The sequence below is a fragment of the Leucoraja erinacea genome, chromosome 7, assembly GCF_028641065.1.
Source record: "Leucoraja erinacea ecotype New England chromosome 7, Leri_hhj_1, whole genome shotgun sequence".
Classification (NCBI taxonomy): Eukaryota; Metazoa; Chordata; class Chondrichthyes; order Rajiformes; family Rajidae; genus Leucoraja; species Leucoraja erinaceus.
Genome location: NC_073383.1, coordinates 52,414,481 through 52,438,357, shown reverse-complemented (window position 1 = coordinate 52,438,357; position 23,877 = coordinate 52,414,481). Strand labels below are relative to the sequence as shown.

Sequence of the window (23,877 nt, the reverse complement as noted above, 5' to 3'; positions counted from 1 at the left end):
GATTTCCAGCATCTGTAATTTTTTTATTTCCACAAAAAGAAATACTGGGTCGATATTGAATATGGCACTTGGGACTGGAATGGCGGACATAACCTAATTGGTTGGTCCTACTCGAATTAAACAACCTTAAAAAAAACAAGCTGGTTTATACTACAGAGAGACGAGGATTGTTTGGTTGCTGGACAGAAAGTAGGAAGGAGTATATAATGATCTGACACGATGAAATTTTATGACTGCATGGATTCAGGAAGAGAAGGTTTATTGTTATCAATACTCAAACTTAAAAATCACACATTTAGAAAATGTTATACAGCAGAGGAATAAGCCATTTGGCCCATGGTATTCGTACCATCAAAAGCACCTATATAACTAATCCCATTTTCCTGCATATCCCTATCAGTAACCCAAGGCTCCACCACTGCTAATTCTCCTGCCAACCAACCCTACTCGAAGAAAGATACACTGGTCAGATAACCTAAGGGTAACTCACACAGTACAATACAAACAATGCAAATGTCACATACAGCACCAATGATCAAAATCAAATCTGGGTTTCAGAAGCCATGAAGCAGCACTACGAACTGACAATGTAAGAAACCTGTCACCCCATTTAATAATTATATATTGCTAAGCTAATCTTATCATTTTCTGGAAAGGTTTACATAGTAATTTAAGTATAGTTAAGTTTAATAAAAATATGTTTCTGCTTTAGACTGCAAGTACCACAAGAACAAGCTACTTAAACTTTACAGAGTAATTGGGGTCAAATAATTCAGGATAAAGCACTCAATCTAGTACTACTTTGACAAAGCCATTAAAGACTTGCAGAATGGGGGCCAAGGGGGGGGGGGGGGGGGGGGGGGGGGGGGGGGGGGGAGAAGGGGGAGAGAAGCGGCATAGCAATGATATAAAATAAAAGGGAATTCTGCTTTTTTAAGGATAGAAATAGTAAGATTTACGCAACTTAGGCATGTTATTTTTGTGTCTTATCATTCTATAATCATCCTGAAGCACATTCTTACCCTGCAATGATTCCTAAACTGTTGTTCTTGATCCTTTAGACCTTCATTCATTGTCACCAATTCTCTCAGCTTTTCTAGGATGCTATGTAATACAGGTGCTTGTATTAGAATCAGTGCAGAAATAAAAACTTGCAATAAATACAGAGGTCAGTAAATGTTGAAATAGGTCCTCTCGTTTACTATGAAAATGATGGATCCTACGAACACAACAACTTGGTATATAACATGCTGGAGTGAAAACTATTTTAACACAATACATTTATATAAAGCTGTGTAAAAAGAATTAAAACAGGGACAACTAAAGGAAAATATGCATAATATTAGAATTGATTAATAATTTGAGTTCATTTTTGATCTTTTTCTTATGATAATATTGTTTAAGATAATGAAACACAAAATGCAAGTTGCTCCAAAAAAGTCAGATCACCGGGCAGTGATAATTTTGGAATCTTTATATTACTAAAACTCTGTTCTTGACCGGTTTTGGTGATCTGTGTTGCGATTTCCGAGAGAACGCCACCACCTACGGCCGTCATTTTTGGCCACCTCGCTCATAGCCCCTCTCCGCCATATATGTGCCGAGGTTTTTTTCCGTCGATGAAATATGACAGAGATATTAATGATTTTACAAAATTCTCCATTCTCTCTGCTGACCCCAGTAGCAGCAGGGGGGAGGGACTATAAAACCAGGAAGTGGTGTGCCTCACTCAGTCTCTGCAAGTGGTGTGCCTCAATCAGTCTCTGCAAGTGGTGTGCCTCAATCAGAGCTCTGAATGACACTGACAAATCTCTACAGCACTGTGAGTACCCTTAATTTGGTTTGAAAATGAAAATATGGTTAGAGGTAAAAAAAAGCACTGCCTGCATATGGTTGTTTGGGTTTGGGTTTGGGTTGAAGTAAAAAGGCACTCTCTCTCCACCCCCCCCCCCCCCTCCTCTCCTCCCCCCCCCCCCCCCTCCTCTTTCCCCCCCCCCTTCCTCCCCCCCCCCCACCTTTTCGCCCTCCCTCCCTCCCTTTTCCCCCCCTCCTTCTCCCCCCCCCCCCCTCTCTCCCCCCTCCCCCCCCCCCCTCCGTCCCCCTCCTTCCCCCCCCTCCCCCCCCCCCCTCCCCTCTCTCCTCCCCCCCCCCTCTCCTCCCCCCCCTCCCTTCTCCTTCTCCCCCTTCTCTCCTCTTCTTCTCTTTATTTGCAGAAGACACATGCAAGAAACATAACACAAAGCTACCGACAAGGCTTTTTATCTCTTTCAACTAGTTATTTTTCTATCTCTTCATTTTATTTTGACACTTTATTCCATTATTCCAATTTTATCAGACAAATTAATTATCCCAAAGGATACAAAATTTTCAATTTAGTAATTTATTAAAGAACTAATATATCTGTTGATATCTTAAGGGTCTCAAATGCTGCCTTTCCAGTATTTGCAAAATCCAGAAGACTGAATTAAATATATAGTCCAATTCCTATTTACCTGGAATCAGCTTCGGATTCCACAGCTTCGAGCTTCGCCAGTTCCTTATCCAGTTTCTGCCCATAATTCATAACCTGAAAATAAAAAATCAACCAAGATAATAAGAACAAAATACTCTGAAAGTTGGAAGTACAGAAAGTCAACATTTCTATGCCCTTCTTACCAAACAGAATCACTATGTTCTAGGCATGAAAGTAATCTACAAACTGGAGGCCATCTAATTAGTGCGTAGAAAAATAAATTTGATGGGGATATTAAAAGGTGACATTGTAAGCAAAAGCTAAACACTGCAGAAAGCAATCAGCAACTAGGCCTGCTCTGACATTCAGTAAGATCAAAGGTAATCATCTACCTCACCACCATTTTCCTGCCCCAGCTCCATATCCCAGTTCCTCCATCATCAGGAAACCTATTGCTCTCAATTGAATGCAATCAATGACATACTTCACAGCCCTCTTGGGTAGAGAGTCACCTCCCTTTTTTAGTAAAGATTTTTCTCATTTGTCCTGCAGAGCTTGGCTCCTTTTGAAACTGTGACCCTTTCAGGGGAAAACAGTCAGAGACACTCAGTGCTGAAACATGCCTGCGGCCCATCATATTCACACCAACCAGTGTGCACTCTTGCACCAATCCCATCTTCGGCTCTTGGCTTATTTCTTTCTGGGCCTAAGCCTGGACACTAGTTAAATGCTGCCAGTGAACCTGCTTCAGCCACTCTCTTGATCATTGCACTGCAGGTACACGCCACTCTTTGGGAGGAAAAGGACCCCCTCATATACCTTCTGAATCTCTTCCCTCATCGTAAAAATAATGTCCTTGATTTACCTCTGATGTAGGGAAAGGTTTCCTACAGTCGAGCCTATCTATACTTCTCCTATATACCCCTTTGTATACTTCAGTTGTGTCCCCTCTTAATCACCTCCACTTCAGGGACAACAGTCTCTCTTCATAACTGAAACACTCCATCCCAGACAACATCCTGATGAATCTCTTTTGCACTCATACTATCAATATCACATCTTCCTATAGTGGTTGAGGATATGTCATACATGGGTAAAAGGGACCAGCGTAGATGGATACTCTACGAGTTGCGTTGAAGGGCCTGTTGCAGCACGCTGTATGACTATGAGTAGGAAAGAACTGCAAATGCTGGTTTAAATCGAAGGTGGATACAAAATGCTGAAGTAACTCAGCGGTACAGGCAGCATCTCTGCAATCCTTCTCTACAGAGATGGCTGCCTTTCCCGCTGAGTTACTCCAGCATTTTGTGTCTACCTGTGTATGATTATGATTCTGGTGTGGTGCCCAAAGCTACAAGCAACACTGCAATTGAGATATAACCAAAGTTTTATAAATTTGGAGCATAATTCCTCTGCTTTTGTATCCAATCCCACACCTATATGCCATATGCATGTAATCGCCTTGTGCTGCCATCTTCAAGGATCTCTGGACGTACTTCAAGATCCCTTTGTTCATCAATGTTACCAAGACCCTGCAGCGTATTTCACCAGCACACTGATATCATTCTCTAACCACGAATGTTCTCCACAACGGCAGTCTTCATGACTTCTGTAAACTTAAACATCTTCACCATATTAATCCTGTTGAGTAGGCTTCAGCTCATCTGAAATTATTACCACCTTATTTTTAAATATCCATTTTAAGGATTGGTTGCCACTAACAAGGCCAGCATTTATTGCTCATCCCTGGTAGTCCTTGATAATGTAATGGAAAACTGCTTTCTTGACTATCACAAGTAGATGCCAATGTTGTAATAGTACTGGAATAACTTGGCTGGAGATGTAATTAGTTCTGTAGCACCAGTCTTCAATAATATAGGCGGGATGCTCGGTGGTCCTGTAGTCTGCTGCATCCAGTGCTCTCAGTCTCTTTTCGATATCATGTAGAGTGAATTGATTGGCTGGAGATGGGGCGACCAGAAATGCAAACAATACTCCAAATGTGGCCTAAGCAAAGTTTTATAAAGCTGCAACATGACTGACACTTATCAGTCGGGGCACTGAATATAAAAGTAAGCAGGCCATATACTTTCTTTAGCATTCAATCGACTTGTGATGTTACCTTTAGGGAGCTATGGAATTGGACTTCAAAATCCTTTTCTTACATCAATGCTGTTAAAGGTCCTTTTCTTTTACATTCAACAGTGCATCATCTCACATTTGCTCAGATTAAACTATATCTGCTATTTACACACACACACTCTGTCTTCTATGTGCAAGTTGTTAGCAAATGTCCAGATACTTTGCTTCCATACATATAAAATAAAATCATACCTCCACCAGTTTCTTTTTCTCTTCCTCACATGTAGCCTGGATCTCACTGTATTTAACTTGCAGCTAATAAAAAAAGTGGTAAAGGGTATATCAATATAAGTGACCTCTATTTAGTTGTATCTTTATTCATGAGTATTCTCAAAGAGTTTATAGTTCCATTTTAATGTCAGTTGAAATCCAACTTGTTGCACAAGGTTGCATCATGGTCTGGTTCGGCAACTTGAACACACAGGAGTAAAGACTGCAAAAAGTGGTCAACACTGTCTAGTCCATCACGGCTACCGACTTCCCCACCCTGATGGCTGTAGGGAAAAAGCTGTTCCTGAACCTGGATATTACAGTTATCAGGCTCCTATATCTTCTTCCCTATGACAGTGGTGCAAGACATTGGTGAGGCTGTATTTGGAGAAATTTATTCTATTTTGGTCACCCCGCTATAGGAAGGGTGTTATTAAGTTGGAAGGATTGCAGAGAAGATTTGCAAGGATGTTGCCAGGATTCGAGGGCCTAAGCTTTAGGGAAAGTTTGAGAAGGCTAGGACTTTAAATACTTCAGTTCAGCCTTCAACACGATAGTCCCCACCAGACTGGCCGGGAAGCTACTGGAATTAGGGCTCAACACCCCCCTGTGTGCCTGGGCCCTGGACTTTCTCACCGCCAGGCCCCAGGTAGTCAAGATGGGAGGGAATACATCAAAGTCCCTCACCCCGAGCACAGGATCGCCCCAGGGTTGCGTCCTCAGCCTATTGTACTCCCTGTACACACATGACTGTGTGGCTAGGTTCAGCTCCAACTCAATAATTAAGTTTGCTGATGACACTGTGATGGTGGGCCTGATCTCAGACAACGATGAGAAGGCCTACCAAGAGGAGGTGGCTGATCTAGCACTCTGGTGCCAGGACAACAGCCTCCTCTTGAACATCAAAAAAACGAAGGAACTGATCATGGACTTTAGGAGGGCACATCTTCCGAGGACGTACACACCACTGAGGATAAATGGGGATACTGTGGATAGGGTGAGCTGTTTTAAATATCTGGGAGTCCACATCTCTGAGGATATGACATGGACATCACACGCCGCAGCACTCATGAGTAAGGCAAGGCAGCGCCTTTACCACCTCAGGCAATTGAGGAAATTCAGAGTGTCTACGAGGATCCTCCAGTGCTTCTACTTGGCGGCTGTGGAAAACATCTTGTCTGGAAATATTACCATCTGGTTTGGGAATTGCTCTGCCCAGGACAAGAAGGCTCTGCAGAGAGTAGTGCGTTCGGCCGAACACACTATGGGAACTTCACTTGCCCCCCTGCAGGAACTATACATCAGGAGGTGCAACTCCAGAGCCAACAATATCATGAGAGACCCCTTCCACCCCTGCAATGGACTGTTCCAGCTGCTGGGGTCAGGCAAACGCCTCCGTTGCCATGCGGTGAGAACGGAGAGGTTGAGAAGGAGTTTCTTCCCAGAGGTCATTCGGACTGTAAACTCCTATCTCACCAGGGACTAACTTTACTGAATGTTTTTCCTTCCAATATTTAATATGTAAAAGAATATGTGTGTGTTTGCGATTGTGTTTATAGTTTGTTTGGTTGTTTGTTTGTTTGTCTTTTTGCACAAAGTCCACGAGCATTGCCACCTTTCATTTCACAGCACATCTCGTATGTGTACGTGACGAATAAACTTGACTTGACTTGAGTGCAGAAAACTGAGGTGTGATCTTACTGTGTATAAAATCATGAGGGAGATATATATAGTGAATGCAGTGACTTATATCCAGTTTAGGCAAGTCAGTTGTAAATCAAAACATACTAGAAACTACATAAAGGAGAATGTGCTGTAGCATCCTCATTTTTTTTTGAGTAATTTCAACTTTAGTTTTGATGAAAATACAGAGCTTATTATGAAGAGGAAAAAATCTCTCTCCAAACTATGGAAAAGTTTCATTTATTTACCTCTTCCAACTGTTTTGATTTTTGCAAGATTTGTTTATTGAGAGATGCAATTTGTCTTCGATACTGTTGAGCAGCTCCAAGCCGCTCAGGACGATCTTCAGCTGAAAGCTCTGATTGCTGCAAGTGTAAATTGTATTTTTAAAAACAGCAGATCTCTTCATTGTATAACAAGTACAACAAGGTGGGTATAGCAGGCAGGGGGGCAAAAGAGCAGGCAGTGTTAAATCTATTTTATTTTTGTGATCAAATTGCTGCAGTGAAACTTAAAACCAAAACATTGATCGAGGGGTACATACATGTTCACAACTAAGTCAAGATTGCCACTATGTCTTGAGTCGTAGGTCAAAGCTCCAGGTAAAATGTATAATGATCTCGGGAAGGGAAAAACCTCCACCTTTACTGACTGTGCAGCTGTGACGTCAGTCAGAAAATAGAAACAAAATTAATTGCAGGAAATTTGGTACTAAATGCCAATATATTTATTCACTAGATTGATACCTGACTTGGCTGCATTGATATTTGACGAGAGATTGGGCCAGTTCATCTTATATTTACTAGACATAGTAGTAAAGAAGAATGAGGAGTCTTGTAGAAACATAGAAAAAACTAATAGAACAGAAGAGATGCTAGAAAGATGTTCTGAGGAGTCCAAGACCAAGGGATAAGGAATACGCCAATGAGATGAAGAATATAGATTCAAAAAGTCAGGGATTGTCCTTAGGGCTAGAGGGATTCAAGGAAAATGGAAAGAAAGGTGAAATGGGGTACTGATTTCGATGATCAGCCACAAATGGCATGGCAGGTTTAAAGGATCAAACAAATCACAATTTAATCTTTCTCCATCCCTCTCTTCCCCGTAGTTCTACAATCCCAACTGACAAAGAAGCCAACCGCGAAGGACTAAATCAACAACTTATCAATCATTTAATCATTTTCAAACTTTTAATGAACTTGTCACTCATCAATTTTGCAATTTATATTACAATGTTCTGTGCAGGTTGACCAAACTTAAATTATAACCCCTTGATAATCAAAGTATTGACTTTGAAGTACATTGGAATGTCAGGCAGATGCAATAACTTCTTACCTTCTCAGCGTATTCTGATGCAATCTGTTTAATTTCTTCTGACTGTAGTCCTACTATATGACCCACTGAACTTGCTGTCAATTTTCCCTGAATCAAAAATATGAAGCAAATTAAGCAAAGGTTCAAAGTTTAGAATGATGATATCACTTTCCTCACATTCATCAGTTGATGCTTTCAGATAACGACAACAGAAATCGCATAAATGATTACACATGCTGGCTTTAAACATGCAGGTACACTTTCAGTAACATTATATCCTGTAGCATCATCAAGATGAGGAAGAGTGCAAGTTGTTTTTACTAACTAAAATAATGTACCATCCTAAATTGAACATATCTTTGAAGTAAAGCGAGTGCATAGTCATGCTGTCAAATATTACGGGGCAGGTGTATCCTGATATAAAACTCATTCATGGCATAGTTTCCAATAGCTTCCAGTGATCATGGTCAAGTGTATTTTTAAAATGTTGGGAAGAGAGGAAGGGTTAACTACAGAATGAACAATATGGGTCACTCTTGTTTTGAGAGCTGTATGCAGCAACATCATTCCTACCATGTCAGTCCTATGGTAGCAACAATCTGAGGGAATCTTGTTTGATATAAAAGGCAATTATATCCAGGAATATTTGTCAAATTCTTCAGATTAGAAATCATTAACACAATATGACACTATAAATGAAATTACAAAGAATCGAACAATAACAGATATTCAATATTGAGAAATAGCACTTCAAATTTGAAAAGGTACATTAAAATGGTTGGTTGAAAGGTAACAAATTGAAAAGGGGTTGAATTTGGGCAGGTAGTTCTATGCAAAATGCATTGGAGACTATTATAGCGGCGACTGCGGGTGCTCGGAAGGCCCCGACTACGGATGGACACGGAGGGGAGGCTGGCTGGACTATGGTGCCGTCCTCACCTGGGTGCCATTTATGTTATGTTGTGTTGTGGACTTTTTGTGTTTGTGCTTTTGTTAAATTTTTAATTCAATTTCAATTTTATTTTTTAATATGTTTTATTATTTATTTATTATTTATTTTTTATTATTTTTCTTGTGATTTTTTTTTTTAACGATACTGCTGTACGGGAAATTCATTTCGTTGTCTCAAAGTGAGGCAACGACAATAAAATTTGAATTTGAAAATTAAAAAAAAAATTTGAATACAATACATTACAGATCAGGACTGTGGCTCTAAAGTCATCCTGAATTGAGTGGGAGTAAAATATATCCATGGCAGATATGGTGAACTTCACAATTATAATATCATTCTTTAAAGCCAAGCACAAAAATCCAAAAGAGTATGCTACTTCAGTGATATTTCAGTAGAGGTCTGTAAAGAAATAAGGGAAGGAGGCATTCCACTTGTTGTAGTCCAGGAATCACAGAACAATCATGAGTAAAGGAGGGAAAAAAAAAGACTAGTCCTTAAAAGAGCAAAATTCAATTAGACTCATTAAAAAAATAGAGCTATCGGTGCTATCTTCTTTTCAAGATACACTAGAACCAGTTCCAGGATAGGAAGGAGCTGTAGCAATGCGTGTGCTCGCTGACTAACAGGAAGGAACTATCTTATTTGAAAGTTTAAACAGGATGGCAGCAAAAGTGTTAAATTTGTAAGGAGAAGGATCTACCAGAACTGTAAACAGTCCAACTATAAAAACAGGGCAAGCATGAAAACCATAAGATTTTGTGGGGATACTGATTAAGCAGAGGGTTTATAGATTAAAACTCTTGAAAAATATTAGCCATAAAAAGGGACAATCCTACTAAAAATGAGCTAAATTATCTTTGAGTAATTTAATGTCTGTAATACAATTTGGAAACTGGAGGCAATCATATGTGGCCAGGAATCAAAGCAAAAATCATGCAAAAAAAGACTAGGAATTAAACATGAACAAAATAGAAAAAATGGACGAAATAGAAAAAAGCAAGGTGGTGTAGTTGTATTTAAAAAAGGCAGGCATGAGAGGAAAAAAATGAAAAAAAGAGGAAGAGAGATGGGGGTCCAGGGGGCATTGCCCCCAGTAGGGTTCCGAGGGGCAATGCCCCTGGCGGGAGTAAAAGGGCATGGTGCCCCTTTTATGCAGACATTTTTTGATAATTGCACCTTGAAATGACACTTTCTTGCCTGTTCACCCTTAATTTATACTGGGTTTTTTTATTGTACCTTAAAATAACACATTTTACTTGCTTGTCACTTCTTTATTTACACAGAAAATTTGTGATAATCATACCTCAAAATGACACTAACTCCTTGCTTGTTTACTCAAGTCATATTGAAAATATTTTATGTTACCTACACCTACTTGTAACATGATACCTGTCCCTTGCTCGTTTACTCTAATTATGGAAAAGTAACCTTTACACAGGACATTTTTGATAATTTTTTGTTAATTATACCTTGAAATGACACCATTTCCTTGCTTGTTCATCCTTAATTTATACTGTAATTTTTTTTTTAATTGGACCTTACAATAACACATTTAACATTTTAGTTGGCATTAAAAAAACAAACAGATAATCACCATCTTTTGTTAAATTTGTCTCAAGTTTGTCCCATCACTTGGCAACAAATTGGGACAAATATTGAAAATGTTAATGTTGTTAAATGCTGGATTGCCTAGTCTTTAAAAGGGTTACCAGTTGCTTACTATTTGCTTTTCATCACAAAAATTCTAAAAGTGAAAAAAACCTTAAAATAGTCTTCTGCTTGCAACCTGTTCACAAAAATCAGGGTACTTAATTGTATCTGTATCTTGCAAGCAGAATCATGAATGCTTCGCCTAGAGCATTCCTAATCTATACCTCTTCTGTTGCCATTGCTGCCATTCCAGTCATCAATGTCTTAATGCGAAGCTAATTGGAAAAATGGAAATTTGAATATGGTTAAAGATGAAAAGTTTCAGAATAAGCAATAATTTTCTACATTAGCAAGTTCAAAATGTTTATGAATCATCACAATATTCTAAATGTTACATTTGAATACAATTCAACTTGCTCATTATGCCAATATTCACAATGATCATTCACCATACATTAGTCTTAAAATACCGTGCATTTGTAAATAAGCTCTTCTGAGTTCCCCCCCCCCCCCCCCCCCCCCCCCCCCCCCCCCCCCCCCCCCCCCCCCCTCGTTCAGTCAATAAAACACTGATTTAACCGCTGGAACAACTAATCTTCATTTTTGGAATGCACAACAAATTCCTCTATACAATACCTAAACCACCACGGGTTCGATCTTTGTATCTGCCTAGCCAAGCCCTTCAGCCTCGTGCAAGCAGAAACACTCCAAAAGGTTACGCAGTCCCAAGCGCTCTTCCAGAAGATCGACAAAGGACCTTGTGGGGGCTGCCTTTTATAGGTCCCCGAACCTTGAGGGGCCGAACTACAGAAGGGTGGTCTATTTACAATCCAATAAAACATATTAATTACAACAATACATTATTGACAGTTTCCCAGACCAATAACAAAATCTCCCTTACATTGTTGCAGGAGAAGCTTCCAGAAGAAGCTAACTTGAATAATGCAACACTGCCTTCCATCACAGTGAGGAGATTCGCTGTGATGGATGTATGTGTGGATTGTGTTGGTGTGTCTTGGTTCTTTTCTGGTTGTATGACTGCAGAAACCAAATTTCGTTTGAACTTCATGTGAGGTTCAAATGACAAATAAACGGTATTGTATTGTATTTAACCCTGGAATCCAAACAATCCTGCCAGGGGCTCAACACTTTGGCCAATCAACAAACAACAGGGTAACTGTCTAGCAACATAATTTACAATATGTACACTTAGTTTGCATTAATCCAATCAACTTCATGCATTTTACACTTCCTTGGAGGTCCTCTGCAGAAATCCCATTCTTTCTGTCAATTGAATATGCAACACTGATCTGGGCCCCGAGTTACTGGCATCATTCAGAAGCTTGTCTTATTTCTGCAGAGCACATCAGACTTGTCCAAAATGGCCTAACAATACACGAGTCCTTTACTAAATTTTGGTGCTATGGCTGCTCTATTTTAGCCAGGATTAACACATTTTGGTAGGTAATAGTCTGGCCAGGGTTGTAATACGATTAAATTCCTATAAACTGTAAAGCAAGCATCACTTCCACACTCAGCTTTCATATATCCATATATTTTCCACACATATCATTATTTATTTCCTCTGCTTCCAAAAGAACTGCAACTATAGCAATAATTAAAAGCAAGCCCCACATCTATAAAAATAATTATTTAATTTTTAGCTGCAGTGGCAATGTACAAAGAATTGTGCACATGCAACCAAATAACTGAGTTGGGTAGCTGCAATGCTGTTGCAAACCTAGATTGAATTTGCAGTTGTAGTAGTTTGCTGAACAACTTGCTGCAGTAGAATGTTAATATCATACATCAGGAGATACAATGTGAGTGTTTAAGTCAAAGTTCAATATCTTCCATAATATTATATTTCAAAAGTTATTGTTCTAAGATTCATTCAGGAATTTTCTTCTCATCTTGAGAACATTATGGTTTTACGCAGCTAGACATTTTCTTCTTCATCATTTAGGTCAAAAACGGATGAAAGATTTCAGTTATAATTAATGGTTCTAAAATAAATTTTATTTTGACACTGCCTACTCATTACAAGCTGTCAATTTACATTGACTATGGGCAATTCTAATTTGCTTATGTCAATATCCTTCTCAAAGGCTAGTCAACAAATTCCAGGATGTACCTCAAGTCCTGATGTACTATATTTTAATTGCACAGTTCAAGGTTTAAAAAGGAAATAATTTCATCCAAATTCTATTCTCTCATAATATTGGCTTTTTAAAGAAATATTCCTAAACTGCTCCCCATTTAAAAAATATTTTAGGATTAGTAACCTGAAATATATGCAAATTGGAAAGCCAATGGCCCACACTTTGAACTGGCATCCCACAAGTTGCGGAGCAATATAATATACAAACAGAAAAAGGTAAATATTTCAGGATCTCTCATTATAAAATTGAACGTGTTGTTATCTACCTCTTCAGCAGCCTCCAGATCATCTTCAGAGAGTTTAGTAATTTCAGCTGCCAACCCTGTTGGCAAGATGCCTTTTTTGTCTTCAGTCTGTAATCCCATGTTGAAAAATAAAAAATTATGTAGATTACCACAAATTTCTTCAAAATTACTGTAACAACAGCGAAGCACTAGAATGCCATCCAGGTTTTGGGGTGCTAACACACTTTTACATGTAACACGTTTGAACAAATGTGAACATTTAATACAAAGAGGAAATGGTGAATAATAAGAAACAACATCTCTAAAATGTTTTATAAAGGTACATCACTAACATCATAATTAATTATTGTACCCAATATTCTATGGTAATGAGCATAAATTAACACAGATTTTCAAGAACCTCTAGTTGTAATACTTATTAATTTCAGGTTTAGGTTAATTATTGTTACATGTACTAGGGTACAGTGCAAACTTTGCTTTGCATGCTATTCAAACAGGCCAGATACACCATACATAGATACAATTAGTTCAAACTAAAGTATAATAGATACAGCAATGGGGAAGATACAGAGTGCAGAATATAATTCTCAGCATTGTAGCGCGAGTTCTTTAGATTAAGACCAATGTCCTCAATGGGGTAGAGGTGAATCGAACAGTACCCTAGTTTACGGAGGGATCGTTCAGAAGTTTGATAACAGAGGGGAAGAAGCGGTTTCAGAGTCTGGTGGTGTGCGCTGTCAAGCTTCTCTAACTTCTCCTGGACAGAAGCAGGGAGAAAGAGGAATGACCAGGATCGGACACGTCTGCTGCTTTTCCGTGCCAGCAAAATGTAGATTGAGTAAATATTAGGAAGTCTTGGCCTGTGTAATGGATTGGGCTATATCTTCAACTCCCTGCAATTTCTCTGCAATTTCTTGCAGTCTTGGAAAGAACAGTTCCCAAACTGAGCTGTGATGCAACCCGACAGTATCCTTTCTATGGTGCATCTGTACAAATACGTAAGAGTCACTGGAGATGTGCCAAATTTCCTCAGTCTCCTCAGGAACATAGGTGTGGTGTGCATTCTTGGCTTTCGCACCAATGTGGTTGGTCCACGACAGATTATTGGTAATATTAAAGCCAAGGAACTTGAAGCTCTCCACCATTTCCACTTCCGCATCATTTATAAGGATTGGGGCATATACTCCACCATGCTTCCTGAAGTCAATACCTAGCTCATTCGTCTTGTTGACATTGAGGGAGATGTTATTGTCCTGGCACCATGTCACTAAGTTCTCCTTCCTTACTTTGCCGTGTCATTGTTTGCTATTCAGCACACCAAAGTGATGTCATCTAAAAACTTGTAGATGGAATTAGAGTTGATTTTGGCTGTATTATCATGAGTATATTCATTGATCCAAGACTCAAAACATTAACCAATAAATCCAAATTAGCAGTTTATACAGAGCAATGCTATGACGAGCAAAGGTGGTGGAGTAACTCAGCAGGTCAAGCAGCACGGGTGGAGGTAAATGGGTAGATGACTTTTGGGACATGACCCTTCTACTTGATCCACCTAAAGAAGGATCCTGACCCAAAATGGTTTATTCCATTGCCCACCACAGAAGATACTACCTGGCCTGCTATGTTATTCCACCACTTTGTACATTGCTCAAGATTCCAGCATCTGCAGCCTCTTGTCTCCAAAGATGAAATAAAAACTAGAGTAAATTAGATTTATGCTAAATTCTTACCGTTTCAGTTTTAGATTGCTTGCTGAAACCGTACTTCCTGCAGAAAGAGAGGTTTGGGGAGAGTGGAGGAGAAAACAATTAATACTCAAGCATACACATGTTTATCAACTGATCAAAAGCACACTGCAATAATTGTAACATAGAATTAATGTACCACCTCTTCATAATTAACATCATATTCAAGTGTCAATTTAGCCGTCACCACATTCTGCATCTAACCACATTTGAAACAACTTGTTCGCCAAATTGATGTTGTAATAAGCAGAATAAAGTTCTCAGACTCAGTAGAGATAAGTAACAGCTTATTGTGACAACACTATGAATTGTAGAGCTGGGTGGAGGGGTAGCAGGTGACAAAATTTGCATGAGCCCCAGTGGGCTGTGCTACAGTGTGGACATTGGGTAATGAACTGATCCAATGAAGGAGAATTGATGCAAACCACACAAGATATCTAGCTCAATTATACAGGATTCTCGTGAGACTGTAGTCTATATGTGGGCCATTCCACTTGGCTAAAGATTCAACAACATGGTCACAGAAAACTGTTTAACAGATAGATTGAGCAAAATTGAATGAATTTTGGAACAGTTTACTCAGAAAACTGTGGATGCTCAATCATTGAGTGTATTCAGACAAATATCTTTTGAGAGCAAGGGAAACTGGGATAAATTCAAATTTGATCAGGTAGAAAGTCAGTCATAATGGAGCAGATTTGAAGGGTTGAATAGCCTACATTTACTTAACTTTCCATGAGCTTTATATTGCTCCATTTGCACCCTTAGTAACCACATTCTTAGTCATCTAGGGCTCCAATTATAAAATTGCCTTTCAGTTCCTTAAATTCTACTATGCATATAAAATAAAAACAATTCCCAGTGTTTACTCTTCTAGCTGGTAACTGAGTATGTTCCCATTACCTATTGTGAATTTTATTCACAACTAACTTAAATTACCAATAATTAAGAAATCAATACTAAATTTGAAAACTAGCAATGAGGTTTAAAAGTGCATGCTTTGAAATGAAAATTAATACTAAATACTTACATGAGGGAATCAGGGAAGCTAATGAAAATGAAGAATGTCAGAAAACAACAAAAGGAGTGAGAAAATAAAGTTTTAACATAAAACAGGAAGAATAAATTGTAAGTAATTGAAAGATTTGGAAGTCATTAAGATCAGTAATATGGAAATAAAAAGAGAAAGGCAGTGGCAAGGAAAGAAAATATCTAAACATCTGCTGTTAATAAGTTACTATAAAAAGTCTTGCGAAGAAACACCTAATGTTAATAATTTTTAATTTACATTAGCTGTGAACCAGGTTTACATGCAGTTTTTGGTTATATCTCTTCCATGAAGCTAATCATGCTGACAATTTTAACACCATGAAGCAAACAATTAAAACTATACCACAGCCAAAATCCTTTGGATAAAGGAGATTCAGCCTGTTTACCATTCACTATTTCATTTACATTCGCTCGGAGTGAATTCATGAGTTCAGTACTGAATGTACACTATTACTGACTTTGTAATTCTACAGAATAATTCAGGTAAAATAACTTTTGGCTTTCATGCCACAAATGCAGAATGAACCAGAAATATCCAGCATTCCATGTTAATACCAGTCTTTTAATTGGAGCAATTTTTGTGATCATGTCAAAATGAACACAAAATAAATAACCAACTGTTATATTGTTACAATTGAAACTGGGTTGTAACATGCAAATTAAGTGCATGACATAGTTTAGTCATGTTATTTACATAGTGCGAACAGTTACAGGCTAACTAATAATTAGAAACAATGGCGAAATGAGGCAATAAAGCCAATTCTGTTGATAAACCCTATGACACTTGCATAAAGTCAGCCCAAAATAATGGGATGTCTTTGCCAAATCCCCACCATAACAATATTCTGAAAGAAAACAAGTTGTGTAAAATTAGACAAATTTTGTCATGAGTGGAGGTATTAGCCAGTGCCTTAAATTAAATTTTGAACAATGGTGGAATGGCAATAAGATAAAGCTTGCTTAAAAGGATACTCAATGAGACTCAGTAGAGATAAGTAACAGCTTATTGTGACAACACTATGAATTGTAGAGCTGGGTGGAGGGGTAGCAGGTGACAAAATTTGCATGAGCCCCAGTGGGCTGTGCTACAGTGTGGACATTGGGTAATGAACTGATCCAATGAAGGAGAACCGATGCAAACCACACAAGATATCTAGCTCAATTATACAGGATTCTCGTGAGACTAGTCTATATGTGGGTCATTCCACTTGGCTAAAGATTCAACAACATGGTCACAGAAAACTGTTTAACAGATAGATTGAGCAAAATTGAATGAATTTTGGAACAGTTTACTCAGAAAACTGTGGATGCTCAATCATTGAGTGTATTCAGACAAATATCTTTTGAGAGCAAGGGAAACTGGGATAAATTCAAATTTGATCAGGTAGAAAGTCAGTCATAATGGAGCAGATTTGAAGGGTTGAATAGCCTACATTTACTTAACAACTTTCCATGAGCTTTATATTGCTCCATTTGCACCCTTAGTAACCACATTCTTAGTCATCTAGGGCTCCAATTATAAAATTGCCTTTCAGTTCCTTAAATTTTACTATGCATATAAAATAAAAACAATTCCCAGTGTTTACTCTTCTAGCTGGTAACTGAGTATGTTCCCATTACCTATTGTGAATTTTATTCACAACTATCTTAAATTACCAATAATTAAGAAATCAATACTAAATTTGAAAACTAGCAATGAGGTTTAAAAGTGCATGCTTTGAAATGAAAATTAATACTAAATACTTACATGAGGGAATCAGGGAAGCTAATGAAAATGAAGAATGTCAGAAAACAACAAAAGGAGTGAGAAAATAAAGTTTTAACATAAAACAGGAAGAATAAATTGTAAGTAATTGAAAGATTTGAAAGTCATTAAGATCAGTAATATGGAAATAAAAAGAGAAAGGCAGTGGCAAGGAAAGAAAATATCTAAACATCTGCTGTTAATAAGTTACTATAAAAAGTCTTGCGAAGAAACACCTAATGTTAATAATTTTTAATTTACATTAGCTGTGAACCAGGTTTACATGCAGTTTTTGGTTATATCTCTTCCATGAAGCTAATCATGCTGACAATTTTAACACCTTGAAGCAAACAATTAAAACTATACCACAGGCAAAATCCTTTGGATAAAGGAGATTCAGCCTGTTTGCCATTCACTATTTCATTTACATTCGCTCGGAGTGAATTCATGAGTTCAGTACTGAATGTACACTATTACTGACTTTGTAATTCTACAGAATAATTCAGGTAAAATAACTTTTGGCTTTCATGCCACAAATGCAGAATGAACCAGAAATATCCAGCATTCCATGTTAATACCAGTCTTTTAATTGGAGCAATTTTTGTGATCATGTCAAAATGAACACAAAATAAATAACCAACTGTTATATTGTTACAATTGAAACTGGGTTGTAACATGCAAATTAAGTGCATGACATAGTTTAGTCATGTTATTTATATAGTGCAAACAGTTACAGGCTAACTAATAATTAGAAACAATGGCGAAATGAGGCAATAAAGCCAATTCTGTTGATAAACCCTATGACACTTGCATAAAGCCAGCCCAAAATAATGGGATGTCTTTGCCAAATCCCCACCATAACAATATTCTGAAAGAAAACAAGTTGTGTAAAATTAGACAAATTTTGTCATGAGTGGAGGTATTAGCCAGTGCCTTAAATTAAATTTTGAACAATGGTGGAATGGCAATAAGATAAAGCTTGCTTAAAAGGATACTCAATGACAAAAAATATATTGTGTTCTCATATTGTCATAGGGCAATTCTTTCTTGGATTGTACAGGTGGTTTACAGTTTCTCTTTTGCTTTCCAACTCAGGATTTAGTTAATTTATCTTCTAGTTTGTCCGTTATTTACCTCCAGCACTTTTAGCATTGGCTAACTTCTCTCAACATCAATGACAGTTCTATATTTCTCTACAACTATTCTCTATAACTAATAGAATTATAGTCACTGGTTCTAAAGGGCTCCCTCTGACAGTTCAGTCATTTGCTCCGCTTCATTTCCAAAAACTTCAAACATACGCTAAGATCTCATATGAAATAGAATACATCTGATAAAGCCTTGGGGTTAAGTTGTATTGCAAACAACTTCTTACATTAAAAGGTTTGAAACATCAGGATTATCATCCGATATAATTCTCAAGTAGCGAGTAATGAAGGCTAAATCTGAGACAACTTCTAAAAAGTTGTAAAAGTTTAAATAAAACTGGATTTTAAATAAAAATGGAACAAACTTTAGATAATCCAGAACGTTGTAAAACTGGGACTAGCCTTGATGGTCTTACTTTGTGTAGCAAGCTCCATTAATGCAATAATTTAGTTATCTACCAACCATCTGTCAAAGACAAACTTGACAATTGAAGAAAATATTATTTTAGATAAAATATCCGGCATTGAGATAGCAGATTATTTCTGCGATCACCTGTGTATTACTAAAAATTAAGGTCTGGAAAGCCAAGTTTTATTTGTGATCTAATTTCATCCATTTAAGTGAATTAAAATTAGTTTCTTGAAGAAAAGGAGCATAATTAGATGATTGTTTATGCGGTACAGGTGCACAACCTTTTATCCGAAAGCCTTGGGACCAGACACTTGTCGGATTTCGGACATTTTCGGATTTCCGAATGGAAGATTTTTAGCGTAGATTAGGAAGGTAGCGCGGGCGGCTTGAAAAGTCTGGAGCGGCTGCCTCCTCCTCGGAGACCGGGGAATCATTGTAAATCATTGCATAAATGTTAGTTAGTTAGTTTGGAGGGATTTTATATGGTGGTGGTGGTGGGGGGGTGAAAAGGGGGAAACTTTGATTCTTAGTCCCCTACCTGGTCGGCGACTCCCAACATCGCGGAGCTGGGGGCTCCGTCCGGCCGCGGGCGGCGCCGGTTGGAGCTCCGACCCCGGCAACTCTACCCCTGGCTGCGAGGCGCTCCAAATCCAACGCCGCCCGCGGCCGGACGCCCGCAGCCCCAGCTCCGCGAATGTTGGGAGTCGGCGGCCACAGCGCTCTGGAGCTTACCGCATGGCGACCCGGTAAGGCATTGCCTGCTTCCCGCTGGTATCCCAGCGCTGCGACGCCGCCGACTCCCAACATTCGCGGAGCTGGGGCTGCGGGCGTCCGGCCGCGAGCGGCGGTGGATTTGGAGCGCCTCGCAGCCAGGGGTAGAGTTGCCTGGGTCGGAGCTACAACCGGCGCCGCCCGAGGCCGGATGCCCGCAGCCCCAGCGCTGCGGAGCTTACTGCATGGCGACCCGGTAAGGCATTGACCGCTCCCCGCCTCTCCGACCAGGTAGGGGACTAAGAATTAAAGTTTACCCCTTCACCCCCCCCCTTCACATAAAAGCCCTCCAAACTAACTGACTAACATTTAAGCAATGATTTACAGATGTTTAAGTGTCTCCCCGGTCTCCGGGGAGGAGGCAGCCGCTACAGTAGTACAGACCTGGGTTGACCGTGGGTCGTTTCGGGTCAAGTTTGGCGCCAAACGCGAGCTTTGGCGTGCAGACGACATCCTGGAAAAAATGACCGGTTTTCGGAGTTTTTCGGTTTCCGGAACTCCGGATAAAAGGTTGTGCACCTGTATTGGTACTTTAAAAAAAAAACCCGAAAAAAAACGTTTTCACAGAGAGTTGTGAGTCTGTGGAATTCTCTGCCTCAGAATGCCGGTTCTCTGGATACTTTCAAAAGATAATTAGATAGGGCTCATTAGGATAGCGGAGTCAGAGGATCTGGGGAGAAGGCAGGAACGGGGTACTGATGGGGATGATCAGCCATGACCACATTGAATGGCGGTGCTGGCTTGAAGGGCCGAATGACCTACTCCTGCACCTATTGTCTATTGTCAGCCAATTTCTGGCACTAACAAATACAGAATTCTCCCAGTGTAAGATTGTGCTCTTTTGCATCAACCATTACTAATGAGCACATCTAATTGTTTTTGGGATTGATTTCTCAATCAATAATTTGCTCTGAATAAGGAAAGTTTTTCTCCCTTTGGAATGCAGAAGTCTTTGCTGCATTAACTACCACATATAATTACCTAACAACAGCCACTGCAGTTAAAAAAAACCCCAAGTATTTATTGGCCAATGACTTATAGTACCCAGTGGAGACAATATTTTGAAAACTTGTTTTACTTTCAAAAACTTTCCATTGCGGAAAAATATGATATTGCCTTATTGATTACAGGCAATAGATCATTTGTTTATTGCTTATAAATTTGCAAATGCTAACAGCAAGACTAAGCACACCAGCAACAGCTATCTAATCCAAAATGAGCAGTGATGCAAATTTGCAAACCGATCCAGGAAGAGGAAACTATTAAAGAAAAACATCTAGGGTACGCAAGAAGTCTCTTCATACCCAAGCTGCAACAAAGAGTAACTCCCTCATGTCACTGTGGAAGTTGAATAGTAATATACATTGGATGTATAAAATGTGTTGAAGTTGCATAATAATCAGCTCAAAAGAATGGTCCGTAAAAGTTATTCAGACTGTAAAGTCAATATTAATAAAGCTTAACAGCGTCTTTCAAACTATAGAAAATGACAGAGGAGCTGAAATTAGCAATGGATAATGGTAAACTGGAATTACAACCACTTTATATGCAAAGATCAATTTAACTGCTAATAAATCTAATTAAAACATAGCAAAACAAAGCTATTACTATTTAAAAATATCAATATCACAAACCATACCGGCCGAATTCCAGAAGGGTAGAATGGACTCTGGATTCTTCATCCACTAACTCTCCAGCACCAGCCAAACGTTTATACTTGCGTTGTGGTTTATAAACATCCTGTGAATACAGAAGAATTTAACTAATGATCATGTGATCAACACATTTATACAGCATTGCTAATAGTGAAAAGCTGTAGTGTGCTTCACAAAAGATTTATCAAGATTTAACACTGTCATGAGGGAAATTAGTACAAATAATTACAAATTTACAAAAAGCAGGTAAAATTTGAGGAGTGTTTTAAATTAAGCAGAGGGGCTTAGGTATGGAATTCCAGAGCTTAAGATCATAGATTCAGAGCAAGGAAATGGGCCATTTGGCCCAAAACATCCCAGCTGACCAAAGTGAATATCCAAACCAATCCCATTTGGCATGAGACCCTCAAAGCCTTTTCTATCCATGAACTCATCTGAGCAGCTTTTAAACTTTATAATTGTACCTGTCTCCACTGCTTTCACTGGATGCCCACTGCATATACCCCCTTGGTGTAAAGGTTAGGGTTATCAGTAATGTAATAATTAAAAGGTTAGAGGCATGCAGGATGCTGGGACAAGAAAAGTGCAGATAACATAAGAACGGATGAAATATGGTGAAGGAAAAGATTGAGATAATGGAGAGATTTTGGGGAAAAAGAGAGTAATCTTGAAATCAGCTCAACTGGCCAATGACCATTAGGGGGCATGCTAGAGCAGATGTTTTCCACTGATAGGAGAACCTTGAATAAGGGGTTGTATTAGCAAGATTGGTGGGTAGTCCTTTAAAACAACAGTGTGGCAGAACTTTTGAATTATCAACCTCCGAGAATTGTGAAGGCTAGATTCTTGGGAGGGAGAAGGAGGGTTAAAAAAGATGAACATACATTTTAATGAAAGGTCAGAGAATTAAAGGCAATTGGGGAACTGGCAGTGAAAAGGAGATGAGGCTTGGAGGAAAAAATCTGTCATGATGCTATTGAATGGCAGAGAAGGCTGGAGGAGCCAAGCAGCCTACTCCTGCTAATTCTTGTGTGTTGCTTTTACCATCCTATCCATCATCATCCTGCTCTTTTTCTATTATTTACTTGTGTGCCTGGAGTTTTAGTTGTTATTTAAGAATAAAGTGGATGCTATTTATTGGCCATCTGGTGGTTCTACACTAACAACAGCTTTTAACAGAGCAATAGCTTTTATTTAACTTAGTCTGTGTTCAAATTTAAGACCAATAGTTGCGGGATGGCCAAATAGCTTCCAGATGCCCCTAAAGGACGATGCTACACCAAGGTTATTAGTAAGGAGGAGGTTTATCCTATACCTTTTTCAGTTACTGATAGACTTGTAATGACTTGAAATAACAAGACTTAAGTCTAAAATCAAAACACTGATAAAAAGACAAATGGAACTGACAACCCCCCCCCCCCCCCCACACACACAGATTTGGTAGAATCAAGGCCTCGTCAATTTGGGAAAATAATGGTGTCTATATGCAAGAAGGAACTGCAGATGCTGGTTTAAACCAAAGATAGACTGAAAAGGGGTCTCAACCTGAAACATCACCCATTCCTTCTCCTGTCCTGCTGAGTTACTCCAGCTTTTTGTGTCTATCTTCTATCTAATGGCCTTTATATCTTCTGTGAGGGCAAGAGAAAAGCTGGACAAATAAAAATTATCTAATGTCTCCAAGTGGGGGAAAAAAAAGAACTTAAAATCAGATCAGACTATTCTTCCATTTCATTTTGGAAAACTGAGAAAACAGCAAATAGTGCAACTGGATACAAAATAGTCTTGGCAACAGGAGGCAGTGGTAGTCGGTTGTTTATTCGTGATTGAAACCTTGAAACATGAATATACATGAATGTAGTAGGTGTGATTAGTATGAAGAGATGAAAATCAGTAGTGTTGCAGAGAGAGAGGAAGAGACCTCTAGGTCACAAGGCGACTTTGATCGGTTGATAAGATGGGCAAAGCCAATAGCAGGTGAAATGGCAGGACTAGTAAAAGTAGGATATACACAATGAATGGCAGGGCTGAGGGCATATTGAAAGACAAAGGGACCTGGCGTACAAGTCCAAGAATCCCTGTAGGTGGTAGTACATGCTGATAAGTAGAGCCAGGATGTTTAGGCGCTAAAAATCTCTGAAATAGGCAGGCAAAAAGGCAAAATAAAATTACAAAAAAGACATTAAAGGCATTTATTGACAACAAAAAAAGGCATAAAAAGGCATGTATTTCCACCACCAAAATATGGGTAAAAATGATAATTATAAAGGTATACCACAATATTGCCTGATTGCATACTAGCATTTTTTTCAAATTATCTGGTGTTAAACTATGCCGTCTGTCAGACAGAATAGACTTCAGTTGTGAAAAACTTATTTCTACCCCAGCTGAGGTCACGGGTGCATTCCTGAAACAAGCTACAAACTCTACATTCATGCTGTTATCTTGTGCATTGCAACTACCTTTTTCTGCCGTCGACTTGTGTTTAGTTGTCTGTACATGCTGGGAGATGAAATATTTCTTCTCATGATTCACTGCTT

General features: G+C 38.9%; 1 protein-coding gene across 1 annotated transcript in view; it reads right to left on the bottom strand.

Moving 5' to 3' along the window:
- ccdc93 (coiled-coil domain containing 93) overlaps nucleotides 1-23,877 on the bottom strand; it is a 58,298-nt gene that overhangs the window by 17,960 nt on the left and 16,461 nt on the right. The window contains 9 exon segments of the mRNA XM_055638815.1: nucleotides 1,023-1,104; nucleotides 2,493-2,566; nucleotides 4,787-4,849; nucleotides 6,736-6,852; nucleotides 7,823-7,909; nucleotides 10,628-10,678; nucleotides 12,831-12,917; nucleotides 14,543-14,579; nucleotides 21,322-21,422. Coding sequence (XP_055494790.1) covers nucleotides 1,023-1,104; nucleotides 2,493-2,566; nucleotides 4,787-4,849; nucleotides 6,736-6,852; nucleotides 7,823-7,909; nucleotides 10,628-10,678; nucleotides 12,831-12,917; nucleotides 14,543-14,579; nucleotides 21,322-21,422 — 699 coding nt within the window.